The 24,199-nt window shown below is 54.4% G+C and overlaps 3 protein-coding genes across 11 annotated transcripts in view; 1 reads left to right on the plus strand and 2 right to left on the minus strand.

Annotated features, from left to right (window-relative positions):
- CNTN2 (contactin 2) overlaps positions 1 to 10,716 on the plus strand; it is a 51,150-nt gene extending 40,434 nt beyond the window's left edge. For all 3 annotated transcript variants that reach the window (XM_064173463.1, XM_064173464.1, XM_064173465.1), the window contains 8 exons: positions 532 to 681; positions 2,518 to 2,588; positions 4,214 to 4,448; positions 5,773 to 5,888; positions 6,609 to 6,795; positions 7,320 to 7,432; positions 7,523 to 7,691; positions 9,688 to 10,716. In XM_064173463.1, coding sequence (XP_064029533.1) covers positions 532 to 681; positions 2,518 to 2,588; positions 4,214 to 4,448; positions 5,773 to 5,888; positions 6,609 to 6,795; positions 7,320 to 7,432; positions 7,523 to 7,691; positions 9,688 to 9,797 — 1,151 coding nt within the window. In that variant the 3' untranslated portion in view covers positions 9,798 to 10,716. The remainder of the gene's footprint in view (positions 1 to 531; positions 682 to 2,517; positions 2,589 to 4,213; positions 4,449 to 5,772; positions 5,889 to 6,608; positions 6,796 to 7,319; positions 7,433 to 7,522; positions 7,692 to 9,687) is intronic.
- Positions 1 to 24,199, minus strand: part of RBBP5 (RB binding protein 5, histone lysine methyltransferase complex subunit) — a 79,785-nt gene that overhangs the window by 36,530 nt on the left and 19,056 nt on the right. For 2 of the 7 annotated variants that reach the window (XM_064173471.1, XM_064173468.1), the window contains exon 14: positions 22,369 to 24,117. The exons of 3 other annotated variants lie outside the window; for them this stretch is intronic. In XM_064173471.1, the coding sequence (XP_064029541.1) occupies positions 24,092 to 24,117 (26 nt within the window). In that variant the 3' untranslated portion in view covers positions 22,369 to 24,091. Of the gene's footprint in view, positions 1 to 22,368; positions 24,121 to 24,199 lie in introns of those variants that run through there. 2 more of the 7 variants (XM_064173470.1, XM_064173467.1) reach the window with 1 other exon arrangement.
- Positions 19,046 to 19,840, minus strand: TMEM81 (transmembrane protein 81). The gene has a single exon (XM_064173560.1). It carries the CDS (start codon positions 19,838 to 19,840, stop codon positions 19,046 to 19,048), a length of 795 nt encoding a protein of 264 aa, XP_064029630.1.

Raw genomic sequence — 24,199 nt, forward strand, 5'->3', positions numbered from 1 at the left:
TGCCTTGAACAGCTCCAGGGACGGCGACTCCACCACCTCCCCGGGCAGCCCATTCCAGTGGCCAATGACTCTCTCAGGGAAGAACTTTCTCCTCACCTCCAGCCTAAATCTCCCCTGGCACAGCCTGAGGCTGTCCTCTCGTTCTGGTGCTGGCCACCTGAGAGAAGAGAGCAACCTCCTCCTGGCCACAACCTCCCCTCAGGTAGTTGCAGACAGCAATGAGGTCTGCCCTGAGCCTCCTCTTCTCCAGGCTAACCAATCCCAGCTCCCTCAGCCTCTCCTCGTAGGGCTGTGCTCAAGGCCTCTCCCCAGCCTCGTTGCCCTTCTCTGGACACGCTCAAGCATCTCAATGTCCCTCCTAAACTGGGGGGCCCAGAACTGAACACAGCACTCAAGGTGTGGTCTAACCAGTGCAGAGTACAGGGGCAGAATGACCTCCCTGCTCCTCCCTGGTGACAAATTCTTGCTCTGGCCTCCTCCCCCTGCTGCCACTTGCTCTATTTGTTCTCCTCTCGTGCTATTGGATTATAGATCCTGTCAATATTGAAGGCAATGCAGAGACAGCCCAGGTGGTGAACCTCATTCCTTGGATGGATTATGAGTTTCGGGTCTTGGCCAGCAACATCCTTGGAATTGGGGAGCCCAGTTTGCCCTCCAGCAAGATCCGTACCAAGGAAGCAGGTAGGTGCAGGTACTGAGGTGGGGAAGGGGCATCAGAGGTAAGAAAGGGGCAACAGAGGTAAGAAAGGAGCATTAGAAGCAGGAGGGGCATCGGAGGTAGGGAAGGAGCATCAGAAGAGGAAGGGGCAACAGAGGTAGGGCAGGGGCAACAGAAGCAGAAAGGGCAACAGAGGTAGGGAAGGGGCCACAGAGGTAGGGAAGAGGCAAGAGAGATAGGGATGAGGCCACAGAGGTAGGGAAGGGGCATCAGAAGTGGAAGGGGCAACAGAGGTAGGGCAGGGGCAACAGAAGCAGAAAGGGCAACAGAGGTAGGGAAGAGGCAAGAGAGATAGGGAAGAGGCCACAGAGGTAGGGAAGGGGCCACAGAGATAGGGAAGGGGCAAGAGAGATAGGGAAGAGGCCACAGAGGTAGGGAAGGAGCATTAGAAACAGGAGGGGTAATAGAGGTAGGGAAGGGGCCACAAAGGTAGGGAAGGGGCATTAGAAGCAGGAGGGGTAATAGAGGTAGGGAAGGGGCCACAAAGGTAGGGAAGGGGCATTAGAAGCAGGAGGGGCACCAGAGGTAAGGAAGGGACATCAGAGGCAAGGAAGGGGCCACAGAGGTAGGGAAGGGGCCACAGAGGTAGGGAAGGGGTAATAGAAGCAGGAGGGGCAACAGAGACAGGGAAGAGACATCAGAAGTAGGGAAGGGGCCACAGAGGTAGAGAAGGGGCATTAGAGGTAGGGAAGAGGCAACAGAGGCAGGGAAGGGGCATCAGAAGCAGAAAGGCCACAGAGGTAGAGAAGAGGCCATGGAGGTAAGAAAAGTGCATCAGAAGCAGCAGGGGCAACAGAGGTAGGGAAGGAGCAACAGAGGCACACAGAAAGGGGCATCAGAGGCACCTGCCCATGCTGGAGAGGGAAGGTTGGCTTGCAGCATGGCTTGGGCCCAAACAAGCAATCATCCCCTTGACTGCTCCTCCAGGTGAAGCCATCACAACATTTTCTGCCTTTTTGCCCACTTAAACATCAAAGCAGGAGCAGAGCTGGCAGCTAAACTCCACCAGCATCAGATACAACCTCTGAAACCATTCTCTCTTCTGCTGCTCAGAGGTGCGAGGAGAGCTGCTCCCAGCACATCAGATGCACCTTAACTCCTGCCCAACAACAGCTCTCCCCCATGGCATGGGTTGGGTTGGAAGGGACTTCAAAGATCACCCAACCCCAAATCCCAGGTCCTGGGCAGGGACACCTCCCACCAACCCAGGTTGCTCAAGGCCTCATCCAACCTGGTCTTGAACACCTCCATGGAGGCAGCATCCACAACCTCCCTGGGCAACCTGTGCCAGTGTCTCCCCACCCTCACTGCAAAGAACTTCCTGAAGTCTCATCTCAACCCAGCTTCTTCCAGTCTGAAGCCATCACCTCTCATCCTGCCACTCCAAACCTGTGTCAAATGTCCCTTCCTATCTCTCCTGTAGCCCTCTTCAGCTCCTGGAAGCCTGCTCTAAGATCTCCTTGGAGCCTTCTCCTCTTCAGGCTGAACAACCCCAACTCTCTCAGCCTGTCCTCATAGGAGAGCTGCTCCAGCCCTCATATGTCTGTTTTTGAGCTTGATTCTTGTCCCCTTGGGGACTCACTGCCCCCAAACAAGCTGATCAGACCCTGGCCAATAATCCAGACCTGACTGCCACCAACATCTGAACCCTGATGGCTGGAAGCACAGAGCCCAGCACTTCCACATGAGCTCTCAAAGCCTGGCTCTCCCCAGCCCTTGTGTTGTTGGTGCTCATCTTCATCACCATCAATTCTTTAACCCAACCTGTGCTGTCTGCTTCTTGTTTGGGCACCCAACAGCACCTACTGTGGCACCATCTGGGCTTGGCGGCGGCGGAGGAGCTCCCAACGAGCTGATCATCAACTGGACGGTGAGTGAGCAGCATGGCACCAGCTGGGGGTGCTGGGAGAGGGCCAAGGGGAGGTGCAGGTGCCAGCTCCTCCTGGCAATCCCTGAAGCACTCACAGGTTTGATATGGAGTGGAGTCAAACGTGTGCTCAGTCCAAAGCTTTGCTCTTTCAATGGTCCTGGTCTGGGCTTGCCAGTTCAGGAATCACTGCATCGGAGAAGCAGGCAGGGTTGGAAGGGAGCACAAGGAGCAGCCAGTGCCAACCCCCTGCCATGCCCAGGGACACCCTACCCTAGAGCAGGCTGCACACAGCCTCAGCCAGCCTGGCCTCAAACACCTCCAGCCATGGGGCCTCAACCCCCTCCCTGGGCAACCCATTCCAGCCTCTCACCACTCTCCTGCTCAGCAACTTCCTCCTCACCTCCAGCCTCACTCTCCCCACCTCCACCTTTGCTCCATCCCCCCCACTCCTGCCACTCCCTCACAGCCTCAAAAGTCCCTCCCCAGCTTTATTGTAGCCCCCTTCAGATCCTGGCAGGCCACAAGAAGGTCACCTGGGAGCCTGCTCTGCTCCAGCCTGCACAGCCCCAACTCTTTCAGGCTGTGCTCACAGCAGAGCTGCTGCAGCCTCTGAGCATCCTCCTGGCCCTGCTCTAGACAGGGAAGGACAGGGAACTGCTGGAGAGGGTACAGCAAAGGGCTGTGAGGATGCTGAGAGGAATGGAACATCTCTGTGATGAGGAAAGGCTGAGGGATTTGGGGCTTTTTAGTCTGGAGAAGAGAGGACTGAGGGGACACCTGATCAATGCTGATCAATACTGAAAGGGTGGGTGGCAGGGGCCAGGCTTTTGCCAGTGGTGCCCAGGGACAGGACAAGAGGTAATGGGCACAAACCTGAGCACAGGAAGCTCCATCTAAAGATGAGGAGGAACTTCTTTAAGGGTGGTCGAGCACAGGTCCTGGCTGCCCAGATTGGAGGTGGAATCTCCACCTCTGGAGTCATTCAAATGCCACCTGGGCACTGTTCTGTGCAACCTGCTCGAGGTGACTCCTCTCTTGCAGGGGTGGGGGTTGGTCTGAATGATCTCCAGAGCTCTCTTCCAATGCATATCACAGGCTCACAGGGTGTCAGGTGTTGGAAGAGACCCAAAGAACTCATCCAGTCCAACCCCCCCTGCCAGACTGGACCACACAATCCAGCTCAGGGCACACAGCAACACATCCAGACAGGCCTGGAAAGGCTCCACACAAGGAGACTCCACAACCTCTCTGGGCAGCCTGTGCCAGGGCTCTGGGACCCTTCCAGTAAGGAAGTTCTCCCTCGTGCTGAGCTGGACCCTCCTGTGCTGCAGCTTCCATCCATTGCTGCTTGTCCTATGCCAGGGAGCAGTGAGTAGAGCCTGTCCCCCCCTCCTGACCCCCAGCCCTCAGCGAGTTACAGACATTAATTCAATCCTCTCTGAGTCTTCTCTTCTCCAGACTGCACAGCCCCAGGTCCCTCAGCCTCTCCTCACCAGGCACTGCTCCACTCCCCTCCTCACCCTCGTAGCCCTCCCTTGGACTCTCTCCAGCAGATCCCTGTCCCTCTTAAATTTACACTTCTCCCCTATGACCCAAGCTCCTCTCTCTGCCCACCTCTCTCCCAGCCAACCCTGAGGGACTACCAGAACGGAGATGGCTTTGGCTACATCCTCTCCTTCCGCAAGAAGGGCACCCAGGGCTGGCTCAGGGCCAGGGTGCCGCACGCGGAGTCGCTGCACTACGTCTACCGCAACGAGAGCATCGCACCCTACACCCCCTTCGAGGTGAAGATCAAAGCATACAACAGGAAGGGAGAGGGACCAGAGAGCCTCACTGCCATTGTCTACTCTGCAGAAGAAGGTAAAGGGCTGCAGGATCTCAATTCACAGGACGGCAGAACTAAGCAGGTTGGAAGAGACCTCTGAGATCACTGAGTCCAACCTAGCACCTAACAGCTTCTCATCAACTGAGCCCTGGCACTGAGTGCCTCCTGCAGCCTTCTCTTCACTTGATCTGTGAGGTCTCTTCCAATCCTGATGATACTGTGATACTGTGTGATACCTCCAGGCATGGGGACTCCACCACCTCCCTGGGCAGCCCATTCCAGTGCCAATCACTCTTGCTGGGAAGAAATTCTTCCTAACATCCAGCCTGAACCTGCCCTGGCACAGCTTGAGGCTGTGTCCTCATAGAATCAAGCAGGTTGGCAGAGAGCTCCAAGCTCAGCCAGCCCAACCTAGCACCCAGCCCTGCCCAACCAACCACACCATGGCACTAAGTGCCCCAGCCAGGCTTGGCTGCAACACCTCCAGCCACAGCCACTCCACCACCTCCCTGGGCAGCCCATTCCAGTGCCAATCACTCTCTCTGACAACAACTTCCTAACAACATCCAGCCTAGACCTGCCCTGGCACAACTTCAGGCTGTGTCCCCTTGTTCTATTGCTGGCTGCCTGGCAGCAGAGCCCAACCCCACCTGGCTACAGCCTCCCTGCAGGCAGCAATGAGCTCTGCCCTGAGCCTCCTCTGCTGCAGGCTGCACCCCCCCAGCTCCCTCAGCCTCTCCTCACAGGGCTCTGCTCCAGGCCCCTCCCCAGCCTTGCTGCCCTTCTCTGGACACATTCAAGCACCTCAACATTCATCCTGCTTTGTCCAACCACAGAATCACAGATTGCATTGGTTGAGAAGGGACCCTCAAAGCAGGTTGCATTGGGTCAGAAGGAGCCCTCAAAGCTCATCTTGTCCAACCCCCTCCTGCTGTCAGCAGGGACACCTCCAACTAGAGCAGGTTGCCCAAGGCCACAGTAAGGCTGAAGCAGCCAAGGACACCTCGCTGCAGAGCTGTGCCTGGCTGGGAGCTGAGCACTCAGAGCAGCTTCTCTGACTCAAAGGAGAGCTGACAGTGATGGCAGCAGAACATTTCCCTTCTACTTCCAACACCCAGGGAGCTGTTTCCCTAAGCCCAACCAGCACTGCACATCCAGAGCACCCCAGCACACTCAGATCCTTCCAGCACACAGCTGTGGCCCTGCTTGTCCTGCTAAGTCTCTAACTGCCTTTGCACCAGCTGGCTGCAGAGGATGGTCCTGCAGGAGACTCCTTGGTTTCAGCACAGTCATTATGCTGCCCAGGGCTAGGAAAAGGATTTGATTCCCTTCTCTTGGCTTTTCTTTTTCTCTCTTCAGAACCTAAAGTGGCTCCTTTCAGAGTTCTGGCCAAGGCTGTTCTGGCTTCAGAAATGGATGTGTCCTGGGAGCCCGTGGAGCAGGGAGACATGACTGGAGTGCTTCTGGGCTACGAGGTATGAGCCTGCCACGGGGATGTAAGGCACTGGAGAGCCCAGCAGAGAAAACTCCCCCAGGCTAAGTGAGGTGAAAGGAAGCAGCCTTCTGTTTCCAAAGAGGGAGGGTAAAGGACAGCAGCAGGCTGCAGTGGGGTCAGTACTGCTGCTTGTGAGAGGCAAACATCCTTTTCTTGCTGCTCCCCTTCCCACACAGCCTCTGACCTTATTCCTGGGCACATAAAGACACACACCAGAAGGCCTCCAGTGCTGCCTGGGGATGGGCTGAGTGTGGTCCCTGCAGGTGCCACTCTCCTAAGACACAAACAGCAGAAGGTCTCCAGTGCTGCCTGGGGATGGGCTGAGTGGGGTCCCTGCAGGTGCCACTCTCCTGACCAAGACACAAACAGCAGAAGGTCTCCAGTGCTGCCTGGGGATGGGCTGAGTGGGGTCCCTGCAGGTGCCACTCTCCTGACCAAGACACAAACAGCAGAAGGTCTCCAGTGCTGCCTGGGGATGGGCTGAGTGGGGTCCCTGCAGGTGCCTCTCTCCTGACCAAGACACAAACAGCAGAAGGTCTCCAGTGCTGCCTGGGGATGGGCTGAGTGTGGTCCCTGCAGGTGCCTCTCTCCTAAGACACAGACAGCAGAAGGTCTCCAGTGCTGGCTGGGGATGGGCTGAGTGTGGTCCCCGCAGGTGCCTCTCTCCTGACTAAAGCCATCCTCTCTCTCCTCCACTCAGATTCGGTACTGGAAGGATGGGGACAAGGAGGAGGCAGCTGACAGAGTGAGAACAGCAGGGCTGGTGACATCAGCTCACGTCACAGGGCTAAGCCCCAACACAAAGTACCATGTGTCAGTCAGAGCCTACAACCGGGCTGGAACTGGCCCCCCCAGCCCCTCCACCAACGTCACCACAACCAAGCCACGTGAGTGAGCCCTGCCCACCTCTGGTGTGCACTTTGTGTTCCCTGGCTGCATCCTCCAGAGGGTCCCCAGTGAGCAACTAACTCATCAGGCACTTAAAGTGGTCCATAGACACTTCCCTGGCCTTCCTCAGCTCCTCCTCTGCTCTGTTTCTCACTCACCTGAGAATATCTCTCCTCAAAGCAAGGTTTGGTTGGTTGCTTCCCTTCAGAGCAACCATCCTGGTGCCATGGAACTCATAGAGCATGGAATGGGTTGGCTTGGAAGGGACCTTAAAGATCAGCCAGTTCCAACCCCCCCCTGCCATGGGACACCTCCCACTAGCCCAGGTCGCTCCAAGACCTTGAACACCTCCAGGGAGGGGACATCTACAACCTGGTCCAGTCTCTCCCCACCCTCACTCTAAAGAATTTCTTCCTCCTCTCCAGTCTAAATCTGCCCTCCTCAAGCTTCCCTGTGTCCCAGGAGATGGCTGTGACCAACACAACCTTCTCACTGAATCTTTGTCTTCTTTTGTGTCTCTCAGCACCAAAGAAGCCACCTGGCAACATCTCCTGGACTTTTTCTGGGTCTACAGTCAGCATCAAGTGGGACCCAGTGGTGGCCAAAGCAGATGAGTCTGCAGTCACAGGGTACAAGGTACAGGCAGCATGCAGGTGACCTCCTCTTAGAGGTGACCCCTAAAGGCATCTCGGGGAACCATCAGCTCAAATTAGCTTCTTCCAACAGATGCTTTACAGGCAGGATTCCCACTCTGCCCCCACACTGTACCTGGCCAGCAAGAGCAAGATTGACATCCCTGTTCCTGAAGACTTCACTCATGCCTTTGTCCAGATCAGGGTGACAGGGCCTGGGGGCGACGGGACCCCAGCAGAAGTCCACATCCTGCGGAACAGTGGTACGTGGGTCCCCTGCCTGTGCACAGCCCCTGCTCAACCCCCCCAGCCTCAGGCTGCTCCTCAGGCCACTGCCAAACCACCTCAGAGACACAGGAGCTCACCTGCAGGACCCCACAGCTGAGACTCTTTGGCTCTTGTGCTGCTGACTCACAGTATCACAGTATCACAGCATCACAGCATCACAGCGTCACAGCATCACAGCATCACAGCATCACCAAGGTTGGAAGAGACCTCACAGCTCATCCAGTCCAACCCTTTAGCACAGAGCTCAAGGCCAGACCATGGCACCAAGTGCCACATCCAGTCCTGCCTTGAACAGCTCCAGGGACGGCGACTCCACCACCTCCCCGGGCAGCCCATTCCAGTGGCCAATGACTCTCTCAGGGAAGAACTTTCTCCTCACCTCCAGCCTAAATCTCCCCTGGCACAGCCTGAGGCTGTGTCCTCTTGTTCTGGTGCTGGCCACCTGAGAGAAGAGAGCAACCTCCTCCTGGCCACAACCTCCCCCCAGGTAGTTGCAGACAGCAATGAGGTCTGCCCTGAGCCTCCTCTTCTCCAGGCTAACCAATCCCAGCTCCCTCAGCCTCTCCTCGTAGGGCTGTGCTCAAGGCCTCTCCCCAGCCTCGTTGCCCTTCTCTGGACACACTCAAGCATCTCAATGTCCCTCCTAAACTGGGGGGCCCAGAACTGAACACAGCACTCAAAGGAACCTCTGCTGTGCTCCTCTCCAGCAGCAAACCTCTCCCCAGGCTCTGAGCTGCCTTTGTCTAGTTTTGAGCTTCAGCTTCTCCAGCTGAGCTCAATCTCCCAACTCACACTCAGCAGGAGGGAAATCCAGACCCTATGGCACCTCAAACCCAACTCCCAACAGGTTTCTTTGAGTCAGAGACATTCTCCTGGTCTAGTTGGCTGGATAGGGCTGGGTGCTAGGTTGGACTGGATGATCTTGGAGGTCTCTTCCAGCCTGCTTGATTGTCTCATTCCTGAGCCCACCTCCAAATTCCTGTTTCAGATACAGGTGTTCCTGGCAGACAACCACAACACAAGCACCCAGAGCTAACATTTTACCAACCCTCCCAACTCTATTTCTTGTGTCTGCACCACACAGCTGCTCCTTTCCCACTCACAGGCTCATAGAATTGCTTTGGTTGAAAGAGACCTTTAAGATCATTGAGTCCAACCAACAACCCAACCCCACCATGGCAAATAAACCATGGCCCCAAATGCCAACACCTCTAGGGATGGGGACTCCACCACCTCTCTGGGCAGCCTGTGCCAATCCCTGACCACTCTTGCAGCCAAGATTTTTTTTTCCCCTGATCTCCAACCTAAAGCTCCCCTGGCACAATTTTGGGTCATTTCCTCTCATCCTATCACTTCTGACTTGGGAGAAGTGACCAACAGCCACAGAATGGTTTAGGTTGGAAGGGAGCTCAAAGCTCAGCCAGTTCCAACCCCTTGCTATAGGCAGGGACACATCCCACTAGAGCAGGGCCTCATCCAACCTGGTCCTGAACACCTCCAGGGAGGTTGTGGAGCACAGAAGCACCCAATGTGATCTTTGATCTTTGATCACATTGGGTGCTTCTGTGCTCCACAACCTCCCTGGGAAACCTGTGCCAGGGACTCACCACCCTCAACCTCTGCCAGTCTCTCACCACCCTCACTGCAAACAACTTCTTCCTAACATCCACTTTCAATCTTCTCTCTGCCACTTCAAACCCATTCCTCCTCCTCCTCCTCCTCTCATTACAACACCCACCTGGCTCCAACCTTCTTTCAGGGAGTTGTAAAGAATGAGGTCTCTCCTCAGCCTCCTCTTCTCCAGGCTGCATCTCCCTCAGCTGCTCCTCCCCAGCTCTGTTCTTCAAACCCTCCCCTGGACCTCCTCCATCCTTTCAACATCCTTCTTGGACTGAGGAGCCCAAAACTATTCCAATGCTTGAGCACCCTTTGAGGCAAGCAACTTCTCCTCACCTCCAACCTTTCTTTCAGGGACAAGCATGATGGTGGAAGACTCTGTGACAAGACCAGTGCCCCACATTGTCATCATCACAACTAACTCTCTACTTATGGTGACCCTGATCAGCTACCTGGAGCTCTGACAGCAAAACAACACAGCAGAGGACTCCTGGACACCTTTCTTCCCAAACCTAGTGGTGGAACTACTCAACACTTGGCTGCTACAGCTTCAAGTCAGTCCCACCAGCCACAACAACAGCAGCAGGAGGAGGAGGGAGGAAATGACCTGATGAGGTCGTTTGAAGGGAGGAAGAAACAAAGAGCTTTCTGGTGGGGGTTGTTTTGGAAGGCTTGGAAGGATTTTGATACCAGGTGTGGGGCTTGAATTCCACAGGGGTTTGGGGTTGGGTTTTTTTTTTTGCTGTTGTTGTTGTTGTTTCTTTTTTATTTAAAGCAACCTGTAGAAGGCAGAAGAATTCTACAGGGGATTCTGGCAAGCAACTGCCCCCAACACCACCACCACCATCACTGTCTCCAGGAGGTTTTCTGCCTTATGAAGCCATGTCCTAAAAAAAAAAAACCCAACCCCAGACTGCTCCATTTGACTCTTTTGGGGAGGAGGTTTTTAAACAACAACAACAACAACAATCTGTACAGTGACTTTGAAAGGGGGTGGGAGAGGAGAAAGGAAGAGGATGGGGACTGAAGATCTGACAATGATCAGCCTGTGCCATCCCAACCCCAGTCACAGCCAAAATGAAGGGACAGGATTATTATGGGGGGGGGTGGGGGGAGGTGGGGGGGGGTCCCCTCCTCTAACACAAGCCAAATTCTGCAGCAAGCAGCCCAAGGAGATGAAGCCACAAGAGAAATGTGACCTCTGCCCCATGCTGCAGATGGATAAAAGCAGAGCTTAGGTGGAGAAAAGCTTCTTTGTTTTGGACAACACTGCTGCTAGCTTGCAACATCTCCCCCCCAAATCCACTCCCCCTGCCCCCAGCCCACTGTTTGTATCAACCTGTCCTGCTGTGAGGTGCAAAGCTCAAAGTGATCCATATCCTACAGGCTTTACATTTACCTTTTTTTTTGGGGGGGGAGGAGGAGATTTTGTTGATTTTTTTTTTTGGCTTCTTTTCCTTTTGGTTTGGGGAGGAGAAAAGGGAAGGGAAAAGGAGAAGCTCCTGAGCACCTGCTGGTTGGGAGAGGCAGTTCTGCACCAGAGAATCAGTCAGGGTTGGAAGGGAATACCAGCAGGGAAGCATAGAATCAAGCAGGGTGGCAGAGAGCTCCAAGCTCAGCCAGCCCAACCTAGCACCCAGCCCTGCCCAACCAACCAGACCATGGCACTAAGTGCCCCAGCCAGGCTTGGCTGCAACACCTCCAGCCACAGCCACTCCACCACCTCCCTGGGCAGCCCATTCCAGTGCCAATCACTCTCTCTGACAACAACTTCCTAACAACATCCAGCCTAGACCTGCCCTGGCACAGCTTCAGGCTGTGTCCCCTTCTTCTGTCCCTGGCTGCCTGGCAGCAGAGCCCAACCCCACCTGGCTACAGCCTCCCTGCAGGCAGCTGCAGGCAGCAATGAGCTCTGCCCTGAGCCTCCTCTGCTGCAGGCTGCACCTCCCCAGCTCCCTCAGCCTCTCCTCACAGGGCTCTGCTCCAGGCCCCTCCCCAGCCTTGCTCCCCTTCTCCAAACACCTTCCAGCACCTCAACATCTCCCTTGAATAGAGGAGCCCAGAACAGGACACAGCACTCCAGGGGTGGCCTGAGCAGTGCTGAGCACAGGGGCACAAGAACCTCCCTTGTCCTGCTGCCCACACTGCTCCTGAGCCAGCCCAGGATGCCATTGGCTCTGCTGCCCACCTGGGCACTGCTGCCTCCTCTGCAGCTCCTCTCTGCCAGCTCCCTCTCTGCCTGGCTACTCTCAGCCACTGTGTCCCCAGCCTGTAGTGCTGCTTGGGGTTGTTGTGGCCAAAGTGTAGAACCCTGCACTTGGCCTTGTTCAATCTCCTCCCCTTGGCCTCTGCCCACCCATCCAGCCTGGCCAGGTCCCTCTGCAGGGCTCTGCTACCCTCCAACAGCTCCACAGCTTCTCCTAGCTTGGTGTCATCTGCAAACTTACTGATGCTGGACTCAATCCCCTGATCCAGAGCATCAGTAAAGATATTGAACAGGACTGTGCCCAGCACTGACCCCTGGGGCACACCACAGTGCCAGCTGCCAGCTGGATGTGGCACCATTCACCACCACTCTCTGGGCTCTGCCATCCAGCCCTGTCAGAGTGAATCTGTCCAAGCCATGAGCTGCCAGCTTGGCCAGGAGCTTGTTGTGGCAGACTGTGTCAAAGGCTTTGCTGAAGCCCAGGTAGACTCCATCCACATTCACCAGGCAGGAACCTGATCATAAGAGGAGATCAGATTAGCTCAACCTTACCCAGGCTACCAAAACCCCACATAAAGCCCAGCCAGAGCCACCAACAGGAGAAAAAGATGTGGAAGAAACCTGCTGTAAAGTCAGTTTGAGCTTCCTAAAACACAGCCCAGGGCTTAAAAAGATGTGGAGGGCCAAGGGAGAGAAAGATCCCCCCACCTGAAAGGAGTTTCTTGGCTTCACACTGCTGCATTAAGTTGCAAATCATTTTCCTGTCTCATTAAGAGCTCCCTCATTTTAATTGCTTTGAGCATTTGCTTTAGGGATTAGCTCAGAGGGAACGAGTTCAGTTGCTGGGTTTTGTTCTCAGCATTGTCAGGGCTCCCCCAAGGGGAATCATCTAATTTCACAGGGTCCATCTCGTTTGTCAGCAGGGAAGATAAACCCCAACCTGACCAAAGGTGCTGTAAGGGGCATGCAGCCAGGCTGGAAGTGTGGGAGAGTCTCAAATGAGAGGAGCTTCCCAGCTCTCATTTATTCCTACTTACCTTGAAATCACCACAGAATGGCTCAGGTTGGAAGGGAGAGGATGACAGAAGGTTAGAGACTGGAAGGGACCTCGAAAGATCATTGAGTCCAACCCCCCCTGCCAGAGCAGGATCACCTAGAGTAGGAATGTGGCCAGGCAGGGTTTGGATGGCTCCAGAGAAGTGTAACCCTCAAAGTTTCCTTTTGTGTTCAGATGGAATCTCTTATCAACCAGCTTGCACCCACTGCCCCTTGGCACAGGCTCAGAGGATGTCAGGGGTTGGAAGGGATCCAAAGAGATCATCCAGTCCAACCCCCTGCCAGAGCAGGACCACACAATCTAACATAGATCACACAGGAACACCTCCAGACAGGCCTGGAAAGGCTCCACACAAGGAGACTCCACAACCTCTCTGGGCAGCCTGTGCCAGGGCTCTGGGACCCTTCCAGTAAGGAAGTTGCCCCTTGTGCTGAGCTGGAACCTCCTGTGCTGCAGCTTCCACCCATTGCTCAGCTGCTCAAGGTCTCATCCAGCCTGGTCTTGAACACCCCCAAGCAGGAGGCAGCCACAGCCTCCCTGGGCAGCCTGTGCCAGAGTCTCACCACCCTCTTACTGAAGAGCTTCTTCCTCAGCTCCAGTCTAACCCTGCTCTCCCTCAGCTTCAAACCATTTTCCCCCTTGGCTTGTCTCTAGACTCCCTCATGCAAAGTCCCTCTGCAGCCTTCCTGCAGGACCCCTGCAGGAGCTGGAAGGCAGCTCTCAGGTCCCTCATTTCGTCCTGATGCTACTGAATTTAGAGACCCAAGTTTGCCCTTTTGGTTTTAGGTTGGTTGGGCTAAAATCCCAGCCTCAAGCTGTAGTTTGAAGCAGGAGGAGCTCACATTTGCAGCAGGACAGATGAAGCAGGGGGTGTGTGTGTGTGTGTGTGGGCAGGAGGCACTCATCTCTTGCCCCAAGGACTCAGCTGCATCACAGCAAGCATCCCATTTGCATAGTGCCTGGAGGGGGCTAAATCCCATCTGCCCTAAACCTGTAAAGCTGCTCCCTGCTCCCTCCACAGACCACCTCTGCTGTGAGGATTCTCATCCAGCTTCACTACCTCAGTGGAGCAGTTTCCTTCTCAGCATCCTTGCTCTTCACTACTTTATTTGTTAAGCAAACCAAATGGCAAAGGCTGTGAGCACCCTGCCCTTGCTGCCACTGTTGGCAACAGTAGCACACAGGTCATCAATAAAGATCTGCAGAGACTTTAGACAGCTGCTGGAGTCTGCAGTACTTCTGTGCACCTTTAAATGCAACCAGCAGCACTGCCCAGGACTGTGCTGGTCCTGACTGCCAGCTGCATACAGGCAAAGAGCCCTGCAAGAGCTCCAATGCATGGAGCAGGACTCCTCTGCCAAGCTTCAGTTAGTGCCAGGATCCCAGCAGGGTGAGGGTTGGGAAGGGACCTCTGGAGATCACAGTCTCACAGTATCACCAAGGTTGGAAGAGACCTCACAGATCATCAAGTCCAACCCTTTAGCACAGAGCTCAAGGCCAGACCATGGCACCAAGTGCCACGTCCAGTCCTGCCTTGAACAGCTCCAGGGACGGCGACTCCACCACCTCCCCGGGCAGCCCATTCCAGTGGCCAATGACTCTCTCATCCAATCCCCATGCCAAAGCAGGGCACCCACAGCAGCTTGCCCAGGAGCACAGTGGCTGGGAAGCACTGGAAGCTCTCTAGAGGGAACTCCACCATCTCTCTGGGCAGCCTGCTCCAAGGCTCCAGCAGCCTCACACCAAAGAAGGTCCTGCCCAACCCAAGCCATTCTGTGACCTTCTCTGAGCCCCAAAGGACAGAAGGGTGGGCAGAGGGAAGCAGCCTCCCTCTATTCCTCTCCTCAGGAGCCACAGTTTAAGGTGATCAGAGTGGTTGCCATATGTCACTGCCCAGCCCCTGCTGCTGATGGCAAAGGGGATCCAACAAAAGGCCCAAGGAGGTTGGGCTCAGCTGTGCTCAGACCCCAGGCAGGCTCCTGCCCCTCTGCCCCACGCTCTGCAGAGCTGCAGGCGAGGCTGGGGCCATAATGAGCTGAGGGATTTGTGCTGCAAAAGGGCCTTTGTGAAGCTGAGGGCAACATCATTAAAGGAACCAGCAGGGAGCAGCCAAGACTGAGATGAGTCCCACCCCAGGTCACCCCACACAAGGGCTCTCCATCATTAAATGCTGCTGCTGGTGTCAAGCAAGGAGACAAATGGAGCACGGCTCAACGTGTCTGTGCTGGGGGAAAGGCAGCAGAAGGAAGGGGGAGAGGCAGCTCTGCACATCCCTGGCTTCCAGGGGCAGCATCCCATGGACTTGGAAAATGCTGACTGGCAGAGCAGCTTGCAGCAGAGTGTGGAAGAGATCTGAGGCTGTCTGTGATCTCAAGGTGCATCACACAGACAGTGGCCACCTGCATTTTGTAACCATCATCATCATCATCATCACATTTCCCTCTTTAGGGCCTCAGAACCTCTCTCTGGGGTTCCTTTGGCAAGTGTCCCTCCTGCCAGCACCCTCCAGAGCAGCCCCACAGGGGGCATTCACCAGCCCAGCTGCTGCCTTTCCACACTCACCAAATCATCTTGGTTGGCAAAGTCCTTTAAGCTCATCCAGTCCAACCATCCTCTGACCCTAGCAAGGCTGGGGCTAAGCCATGGCCCTCAGCAGCACAGCTCTGCCTCTTTATAACACCTCCAGGGATGAGGATTCAGTCACCTCCCTGAGCAGCTGCATCCACTCTTTGAGAACCCTTCCAAGGAAGAAGTTTCTGCTCACATCCAACCTAAACCTTCCCTGCTGCAACTTGAGGCCCATTACCTCTTGTCCCATCACCTGTTCCTAGAGAGAGGAGACCAACTCCCACCTGGCTCCAACCTCCTTTCAGGGAGCTGGAGAGTTCCAAAAGGTCTTCCCTGAACCTCTTGATCTCCAGAAAAGCTCTGAAGTACCTGACCATGGAGGATGTTCTACAAACCCACAGCTCATTAAAGACAATGACCACATTCCTGGTGGTTTCCTTCCTCCTGTGTGAGGCCTGGGGAATGCCTGCAGTGGACAAGATCCTGAATGAATGAGCCAGAGGCTGAGGGGGGAAAAGCAGCAGGTGAGAAGCAGCAGAAGTGAAGGGGAAAGGAGAGAACAAGAAGACAACAGCCCCAGAGCTGCACTGTTGGAATCATAGAATGGTTTAGGTTGGAAGGGACCTCAAGGACCATTAGTTCCAACCCTTTGCCATAGGCAGGGACACCTCCAACTGGAACAGGTTGCTCAAGGACTCATCCAACCTGGTCCTGAACACCTCCCTGGGCAACCTGTGCCAGGGACTCACCACCCTCAACCTGTGCCAGTCTCTCACCACCCTCAACCTGTGCCAGCTTCCCACCACCCTCACTGCAAACAACTTCTTCCTAACATCCACTTTCAGTCTCCTCTCTTCAAGTTTAAAGCCATTGCCCCTTGCCCTGTCATTACAAAACTCAGCACCCCTTGTCCTGTCATTGCTCTTCCATGTAACCCCAGCAGAGCCCTGAATTGCTGCAGGCAACCAGAGGAAGAAGGCAAAGAAGAGGAGGAGAAGGCTCTGGGAAGACCTTAGAGTAGCCTTCCAGTACCTGAAGGGGCTACAGGAGAGGTGGGAAGGGACTTTCAACAAGGGCTTGGGAGTCATAGGGTGAGAGGGAATGGATTGAAGCTGGAAGAGAGGAGATTGAGACTGGAGATGAGGAAGAAAATCTTTAGAGTAAGGGTGGGGAGAAACTGGAGGAGGCTGCCCAGGGAGGCTGTGGATGTCCTCTCCCTGGAGATGGTTAAGGCCAGGTTGGATGAGGTCTTGAGCAGCCTGGGCTGGGTGGAGGTGTCCCTGGACAGGGACTGGAGCTGGCTGATCTTTAAGGTCCCTTCCAAGCCAACCCATTCTATGTCCTGTGAATTCTATGGCACCAGGATGGTTGGCCTAAAGGGAAGCAACCAACCAAACCTTCCTTTGAGGAGAGATCTTCACAGGTGAGTGAGAAACAGAGCAGAGGATGAGCTGAGGAAGGCCAGGGAGGTGTTTATGGACCACTTTAAGTGCTATTAGAGCACCAAGAGGAAAGGGCTTATTGGAGACCCTCTGGAGAGAATATAAAGGCACAGGATGGAACTAAATGATCTTCAAGGCCCCTTCCAACCCCAAAGCATTGCCACTCAGGTGAAGATGGAGAGGATGGAAGAGTCAGCTCCTCCCCTCCTCAGTGCAAAGGCAGCAGATGGGGTTTGTTTTGCTCTCTGCTGCCTTTCAAGTTGCAGCAGTTAAGACAATCTCCTTACTCAACTTAATTAAGCCTCAGCAGCCAACAGCACTTGCAGCAGCTGCCTCTGCCTCACCATTCTGCTCTTCCCTCCTCCTTCCCAAGTGCTAATGCCATTAGCAAATTGCCTTCCTCCCTCACACAATCTGTCTGCCCTTAGCACTTGCCTCACTAATTGCTTCCTAACTCTCAGGGCCAGCAGCAGGCAGCACAAGTTTGGACCCTAGGAAAAATGTCCACCTGCAGAGCAGTGCCAAGTGGTGCCCCTCAGTGCTGTGGAACATCTTTGGCAGTGCCATGGACAGAGCAATCAGTGCACCCTCAGCAAGTCTGCAGGTGGCACCAGGCTGTGTGGCACAGTCGACTTGTTAGAGGGCAGGGAGCCATGCAGAGGGACCTGATCAGGCTGCAGAGCTGTGCCCAGGCCAACCTCATGGCATTCAACAAGGCCAAGTGTAAGTTCCTGCAGCTGGGTGGGTGCAATCCCAAGCACAGCTCCAGGCTGGGTGGGGAATGGCTGAGAGCAGCCCTGAGGAACAGGCCCTGGGGGTCTGGGCTGATGCAAAGCTCAACAGGAGCCTGCAGTGTGAGTGCAGCCCAGACACAACCCTGTGCTGGGCTGCAGCAAGAGCAGTGTGGGCACAGGGCAAGGGAGGGGATTCTGCCCCTTGGCTCTGCTCTCCTCACACCCCACCTGCAGTCCTGGGGGCAGTTCTGCAGCCCCCAGCACAAGCAGGACATGGAAGTGTTGGAGCCAGTGCAGAGGAGGCCACCAAGATGCTGAGAGGGCTGCAGCAGCTCTGCTGTGAGCACAGGCTGAGAGAGTTGGAGCTGTGCAGCCTGGAGAGGAGAAGGCTTGGAGGAGACCTTGGAGTGGCCTTGCAGGATCTGAAGGGGGCTGCAGGAGGGCTGGGGAGGGACTATTGACATGGTCTGGGAATGAGAGGAGGAGGAGGAATGGGTTTGAAAGTGGCAGAGGGGAGATTGAAAGTGGATGTTAGGAAGAAGTTGTTTGCAGTGAGGGTGGTGAGAGACTGGCACAGGTTGCCCAGGGAGATTGGGGAGCACAGAAGCACAGAATGTGATCAAAGCTTCCATCCACTGCTGCTTGTCCTATCCCAGGGAGCAGTGAGCAGAGCCTGCCCCCAACTCCTGACCCCCAGCCCTCAGATAGTTACAGACATTGATTCAATCCCCTCTGAGTCTTCTCTTCTCCAGACTAAGCAGCTCCAGAGCCCTTCAGCCTCTCCTCCTTAGGCACTGCTCCACTCCCCTCATCATCCTCATAGCCCTCCCTGGGACCCTCTCCAGCAGATCCCTGTCCCTCTGCAACTGAGGAGCCCAAACCTGAAGGCAGTACTCAAGATGAGGTCTCATCAGGGCAGAGCAGAGCCTTGATCTGCTGGACACACTCTTTTTCATGCCCCCCTGGATCCCATTGGCCCTCTTGGCCACAAGGGCACATTGCTGCCCCATGGATGTTCTCCCCCAGCACTCCCAGCTCCCTCTCCATAGGGCTGCTCTCCAGCAGACCACCACAGACCTCTTGGCAAGGCAGTGGAACTCGAAGGAAACAAGACAGGAACAAGGATCTCAAACCATTAGCTAAATGCCCCCACCCCAACCACCTAGAGGTGAAATAAAAACCCATCCAAGGGGCACAGCGAGGTGGTCAGTGAGCAGGGAGCACTTTAACTCCAGTCTGGAGCATTCCAAACCATCCCTTAACACAATCATAGAACCACAGCAAGTTAGGGGTTGGAAGTGACCTGCAGAGATTGAGTCCAACCTCCTTGCAAAGCAGGACCACTTAGGACAGGTCACCCAGGAATGAGTTCAGGGAGGTTCTGAAGATCTCCAGAGGAGACTCCACAGCCTCTCTGGGCAGCCTGCTCCAGGGCTCCAACACCCTCACCCCAAAGTGTTTTCCTTGATGTAAAGTGCCTTGCTCCATCTTTTTCCTGCTCCACTGAGACTCAAGCTGTGTTTGTCCAGCCCTGTGCTGACTCCAGAGGACTCAGGAGCTTGAAGAAAAATATCTGGCAACAAATTTTGTCAGGCAGAACAAAAGAAAACAAGAAGGGGGAAAAGAAAATGAATCAATCAGAAACATCTCCCTGAAACTCTGCACCAATAAAGAGAGAGAGGCCAGAAACTGCATCAAATCCACTTCATTGCTTTGCAGCTCTCCTCCTGAAAGCCTTCTTGCAGAGGCAGGCAGCCACCAAGCTCACCAAGACCCCTCCTATCACTCCACATCCAAGCCCTACCCAGTACAGCCCCAAAGACTTCCCATGCCAGAAGTGCTGCTGGCTCTGCACCTCCTCCTGGCTGCTGTTCTTTGCGGTTCCTTCCTGCCTGTTTGCTGCTAACTTCTGTTCCCAAGTCAAGGATTTGTCGAAGTCCAGGTCTGCTAAGTCATCCTGGATCACTCTGACCCCAAAGTAAACCCTCTTGACGACCTGGAAGCTCTTCAACATCTGCACATCACATTGGTAAGTGCCTGCATCAGCCTCTCTGGCAGTGGAAAACCTGAGGACAGGCTCAGGGGTGTGGAAAGGTTTGAAGAGTAACTTATTGGTGGTGATGAGGCCTGGGGCAAGCCTCCACCTGTATCTATAGGCTCCAGTGCCAAAGCCAGCTACATCTGAGGCCAGGCAGGTGAGCTGGAAGGGTTTGCCCATGGGGACAGTGAAGTGGAGCAAGCCACACATCCAGTTGGCCAGGCAGGTGGACCTCTGCAGGGTGCAGTTCCTCCTCTCTCCAGCACCTGTGACCTCACACAGCTGCTCCAGCTTGATGCCCAGCCCACAGGTGACACTGCAGGAGGTGGCATTGACAGCAATTCTGAGCACAGCTGTCCTCAGCTCTGCTGGGATGGTGACAGGGACAGGGGAAAGCACCAAAGGGAGGGAGAAAGCACAAAGCAGCAGCCCAGCAGTGTGGCTGCTCCTCAGGGTCTTCATTTTAGGGTCCTCGACCAGACACAAACCTTCCTAAAGAGACACAAAGTCAGGAGCCAAAAACTAAAGCCACAGAAGCAGTCTCTAAGTCTTCAAACTCAGGATTTTGGGGTTCCCACCAGCTTCATCTTCAAGACCTCATCCTTCTAGGGGGAAAAAATCCTCCAGCAAGAGAACCCTGAAGGCCAACAGCACTGCAGGGGGTGCAAGACATGAACTGCAGCATCAGCCAGAGTGGGGGCTGTGAGCTCTTGGAGCAAGGCAACACAAGGCTCTGCTCCAGAGAAGGCCAGCACAGGGATCTGACAGCTGGGACAGAACTCAGCTCTGCTTCAAGACTGTCTGTGGATTTCTGCTCTACTTCACACTTGCATGGACCTGACCATTCCCATGGACCTCCTCTGGCTGGGCTCCAAATGGACCTCCTCAGGCTGGACTCCAGGTAGACCTCCTCAGGCTGGACTCCAGGTAGACCTCCTCAGGCCAGGCTCCAGGTGGACCTCCTCTGGATGGGCTCCAGGTGGACCTCCTCTGGCTGGGCTTCAGGTGGACCTCCTCTGGCTTTGCCCCAGATGGATCTCCTCTGACTGGGCTCCAAATGGACCTCCTCTGGCTGGGCTCCAGGTGGACCTCCTCTGCCTTCACCCCAGGTGAACCTCCACAGCAAAGGAGCACTGTTCCAGTTGAGTTTCCCCACCAAGCCATAAAGCATTGCTGGAACCCTTACAACAATGCTGCTGAGCACAAGCAAATCATCACTGCTCAGGCAGTGCCTGCACAGCTCTGCCTTACACACACTGCCCAAAAGGACTTCTGAGATCATGAAAAGCCAATTTCAACCTCAGGAGAGTCTGAGAGCACCCAAAGCAGGGGCAGCCTGGCCAGGAGAGAGCACCCAAAGCAGGGGCAGCCTGGCCAGGAGAGAGCACCCAAAGCAGGGGCAGCCTGGCCAGGAGAGAGCACCCAAAGCAGGGGCAGCCTGGCCAGGAGAGAGCACCCAAAGCAGGGGCAGCCTGGCCAGGAGAGAGCACCCAAAGCAGGGGCAGCCTGGCCAGTGCTTCCTCACTGACATCCACCTCCACTCAGCCAGGCCACTGACATCTCCAGGAGTCTCTGCTCCCATGGTAGCAGTGCTGATGTCACAGTCCAGCTGCCCAGGTTGGGCTGCAGCCCCAGACCTTCCCATGGAGAACTCCTCCAACCCTGAAGCCAAGAAGAATCCTCTGAGGACTTGGCATAAAAGCAGCAGCTCAGGATTTTGACAGCCACTAGCAGAGATTGAACAGCAGGAACTGCCCCAAGCCTGAGCCTTGTCCTCTGCACCATGCAGAGCCACCAGCTCCAGAGAGCTGAGCCAAAATCTCCACATCTGTGGAGCAGAAACCACTCACAAGCTGCCACTGCAGCAAAATGCTTGAAGAGGAGGCAGCCCAGCATGGTTCACTCAGTGCTGAAGTGCCCCCAGACAGTAAGGTGCTGCTCAAGTTCTCCTTGCTCAGTCACCAACTGCACTGTGCTCAAAAATCAGCCTCTTGAGCAGCAGCTGAGCTATGGACTGCAGGAAGGATTTGGATTGCCAAGTTCTTTACCAGCTCTGCTAATGAGTATCACAGAACCCCACAGTGGGTTGGGGTGGAAGGGACCTCCAAAGCTCAGCCAGTCCAAGCCCCTGCACTCAGCAGGGACATCCTCCACTAAAGCAGCTTGCTCACAGCCTTCTTCAGCCTGGTCTTGGCTATCTCTCCAGGGATGGAGCCTCAACCACCTCCCTGGGCAACCTGTCCCAGTGTTCCAGCACCTTCCTGGTGCAGAACCTTTTCCTCACATCCAATCTCAATCTGCTCTGCTTTCAGTTCAAACTGCTGCCCTGGTCCTGTCCCTGCAGGCCTTTGGGAGCAGTCCCTCTGCAGCCTTCTTGTAGCTCCCCTCAGCTACTGGAAGGTAGCTCTGAGGTCTCCCTGAAGCCTTCTCTTCTCCAGGCTGAACACCCCCAGCTCCCTCAGCCTGTCCTCACAGCAAAGGTGCTCCAGCTCCCTGGTCACCTTCATGGCTCTCTGCTCCCTCAGGTCCATGTCCTCCTTGTGCCGAGGGCTCTGGAGCTGGATGCAGAGCTCCAGGCAAGCTCTCACCAGAGCACAGTGGCAGAACCTCCTCTCTCCACCTGCTGCCCATGCAGCTTTTGGTGCACATCCATGGACACCATCCATGATTCTCTTCCTAAACCCCCCTTCAGTCAGCAAAATGAAGCCTGGTGAATGTTTCCCACACTCCTCTGGAGGTACAACCCTACCCCAGCACACATCTCTGTTCTCTTCTGCACCACCTCAGGTTTTTAGACTCCAGATTTCCTCCTCTCTCTTGAAAAGAGACCATGACATAAACCCAAACACCAGCACAGCAGCTGTGGTGAAGGCACAGTGTGTTTGTGTTGGCACTTGGGGAGCTGGATTGGAAGATTCCTCAAGACTGGCAAAACGAAACAAAAGGATCCCAACTGAGATGGAAAAAGCCAAAAGTGAAGGCAATGAACCTCAGGAAATAAAACATACCTCTTTATTTACAAACACAACCCCTAACAGCATTGCTCTATGCTACCAGCAAGCCTATACCCAACAAATACTGTACAAAACTACCCCCTCCCCCCCCCAAAACAAATAAGATCAAATAAAATAGGTGGAGGAAAGAAAATAACCCCCCAGGGACATATACACTGTACAGAGAAGTCTGAGCAGAGGAAAGCCAAAGCAACTGCTTTAAAAAGGATCCAGAAAAGCATTGCCTGTGCAACCCTTAAAGCTTCTGGGCTTCAGCCATACCACACAGGGGTGGGTTTCACCTTCTGGTGTCCCAGCAAAGATGTGACTCATCCTACAAGCAGAATGAAACCCTGGGCAAAGAGGAATGGATTCACTCCATGAAGCCTAAAAGCAGAAGTGAAAAGAGAAGCTCAAAGCCCTTCTGATTGCCAACATCTCCTCTCCATCCCACACTTGTATCTTCAGGTAACTACTGCATGCTTCTAACTGATTCCTCCTCTTCTGGGCTTTGAATGCCTGCAGGATACTTGGGAATTCTATTTAGCTGTGCTAAGCTCAAGCATGGCCTCTGGGAATAAACCTGACAGGAATTGCATAGGAATCATTAAAGTCTACGAGGAAGGGGAATGAGGAATGAAAACTTCCTCTCCACAGCTGGTTGCTTTAGCACAGGTGCAGGTGTGGGATTGAGTCTCCTGCCATTATTCCCACAAGGAGCAGGGATAAAAGGTTAAAGGTTGAGGGGAAGGAGCTGTAAGCAGTCAACTTTTCTCCATTCTTGATCCAGAAGTGGGGGGGGAGAGAGAGGAAAAAGCAATCTGGCAAACTGTTGCAGTGATCTTAGTTCTGTTTTGACTCTAAGTGCCAGCTAAGGTAGAAAGGAAGTAAAATTTCCTGGTAGGACACCTCAGAGGAAGGAGGCCAAATAAAAACACTTGCAAGGACAGAAGGAAAGTGCCAAGAGAGCTTTTCACATCACAGGCTAGAGGCAAACACTCTACAAGCTGAGCACTGCACCTAGAGCTCTTTTCACTCGTTCCTTCTCCCATCAGCAGCCACCCTTCACCTCTAAAATCTTCCCAAGATGAAGATTCATTCTGTGCAGGCTTCAGAGGGTGTCTTCACTCTTCACCATTGCAGCTCTATCCACTTGAGATGAAATCCAACCTGGCACATGAGCAGCAGAAGTGGTGGTTTCACTAAGCCTGTCAGCACAGAAGGCATCCCACTGAGCTAAGAGATGAGCTGGGCAAGGTCACCTAGCTGGCACAGGAGGAGTTACAACCCAGGGGACATGAAAATGAACAGCAAAGAAAAGGGACACACAGCAGGCAGGAAACAAAAATCACACATTTGGGGCATTCTTCAATCCAGGGCTGGGATAAAAAACCAACCCCAATGGCTGAGAGGCTCTGGAGTGGCAGGGGTGGGTACCAGCTCACTTGAGAAGTATTTAAGCCCAACACAAAGTCAGTCCAGTTTTAGTCTCTTTGCAAATGACATGACCTGAGAGCCAGCATCTTGCACACTGTCCACTGAAGAGGCAGTGAAGGAGCAGGGGAGGCTGTTTCCTCTTCCATATCCTTACAAAAGTCACTCCCTGAAGGCATGAGCAGTCTGCTGCTTGAGTCAGTCCACTCTGACTGAGCATTTAAGCTATTTTCCATGTTAGGGTGGCAATAAAGGAAAGAACACAGGAAGAGACAGAAGAGTTTCTTCATAACAGTTCTGAGATTGCACCACCTGCTAAAGAGATCAGAGACAGGTGAGAAGTAAGTAACCAGACTCAAGCAGATGTCACCAGAGACCACTAAACAGGGCAGCA

Source organism: Pogoniulus pusillus, chromosome 39 (genome assembly GCF_015220805.1).
Source record: "Pogoniulus pusillus isolate bPogPus1 chromosome 39, bPogPus1.pri, whole genome shotgun sequence".
Taxonomy (NCBI): Eukaryota; Metazoa; Chordata; class Aves; order Piciformes; family Lybiidae; genus Pogoniulus; species Pogoniulus pusillus.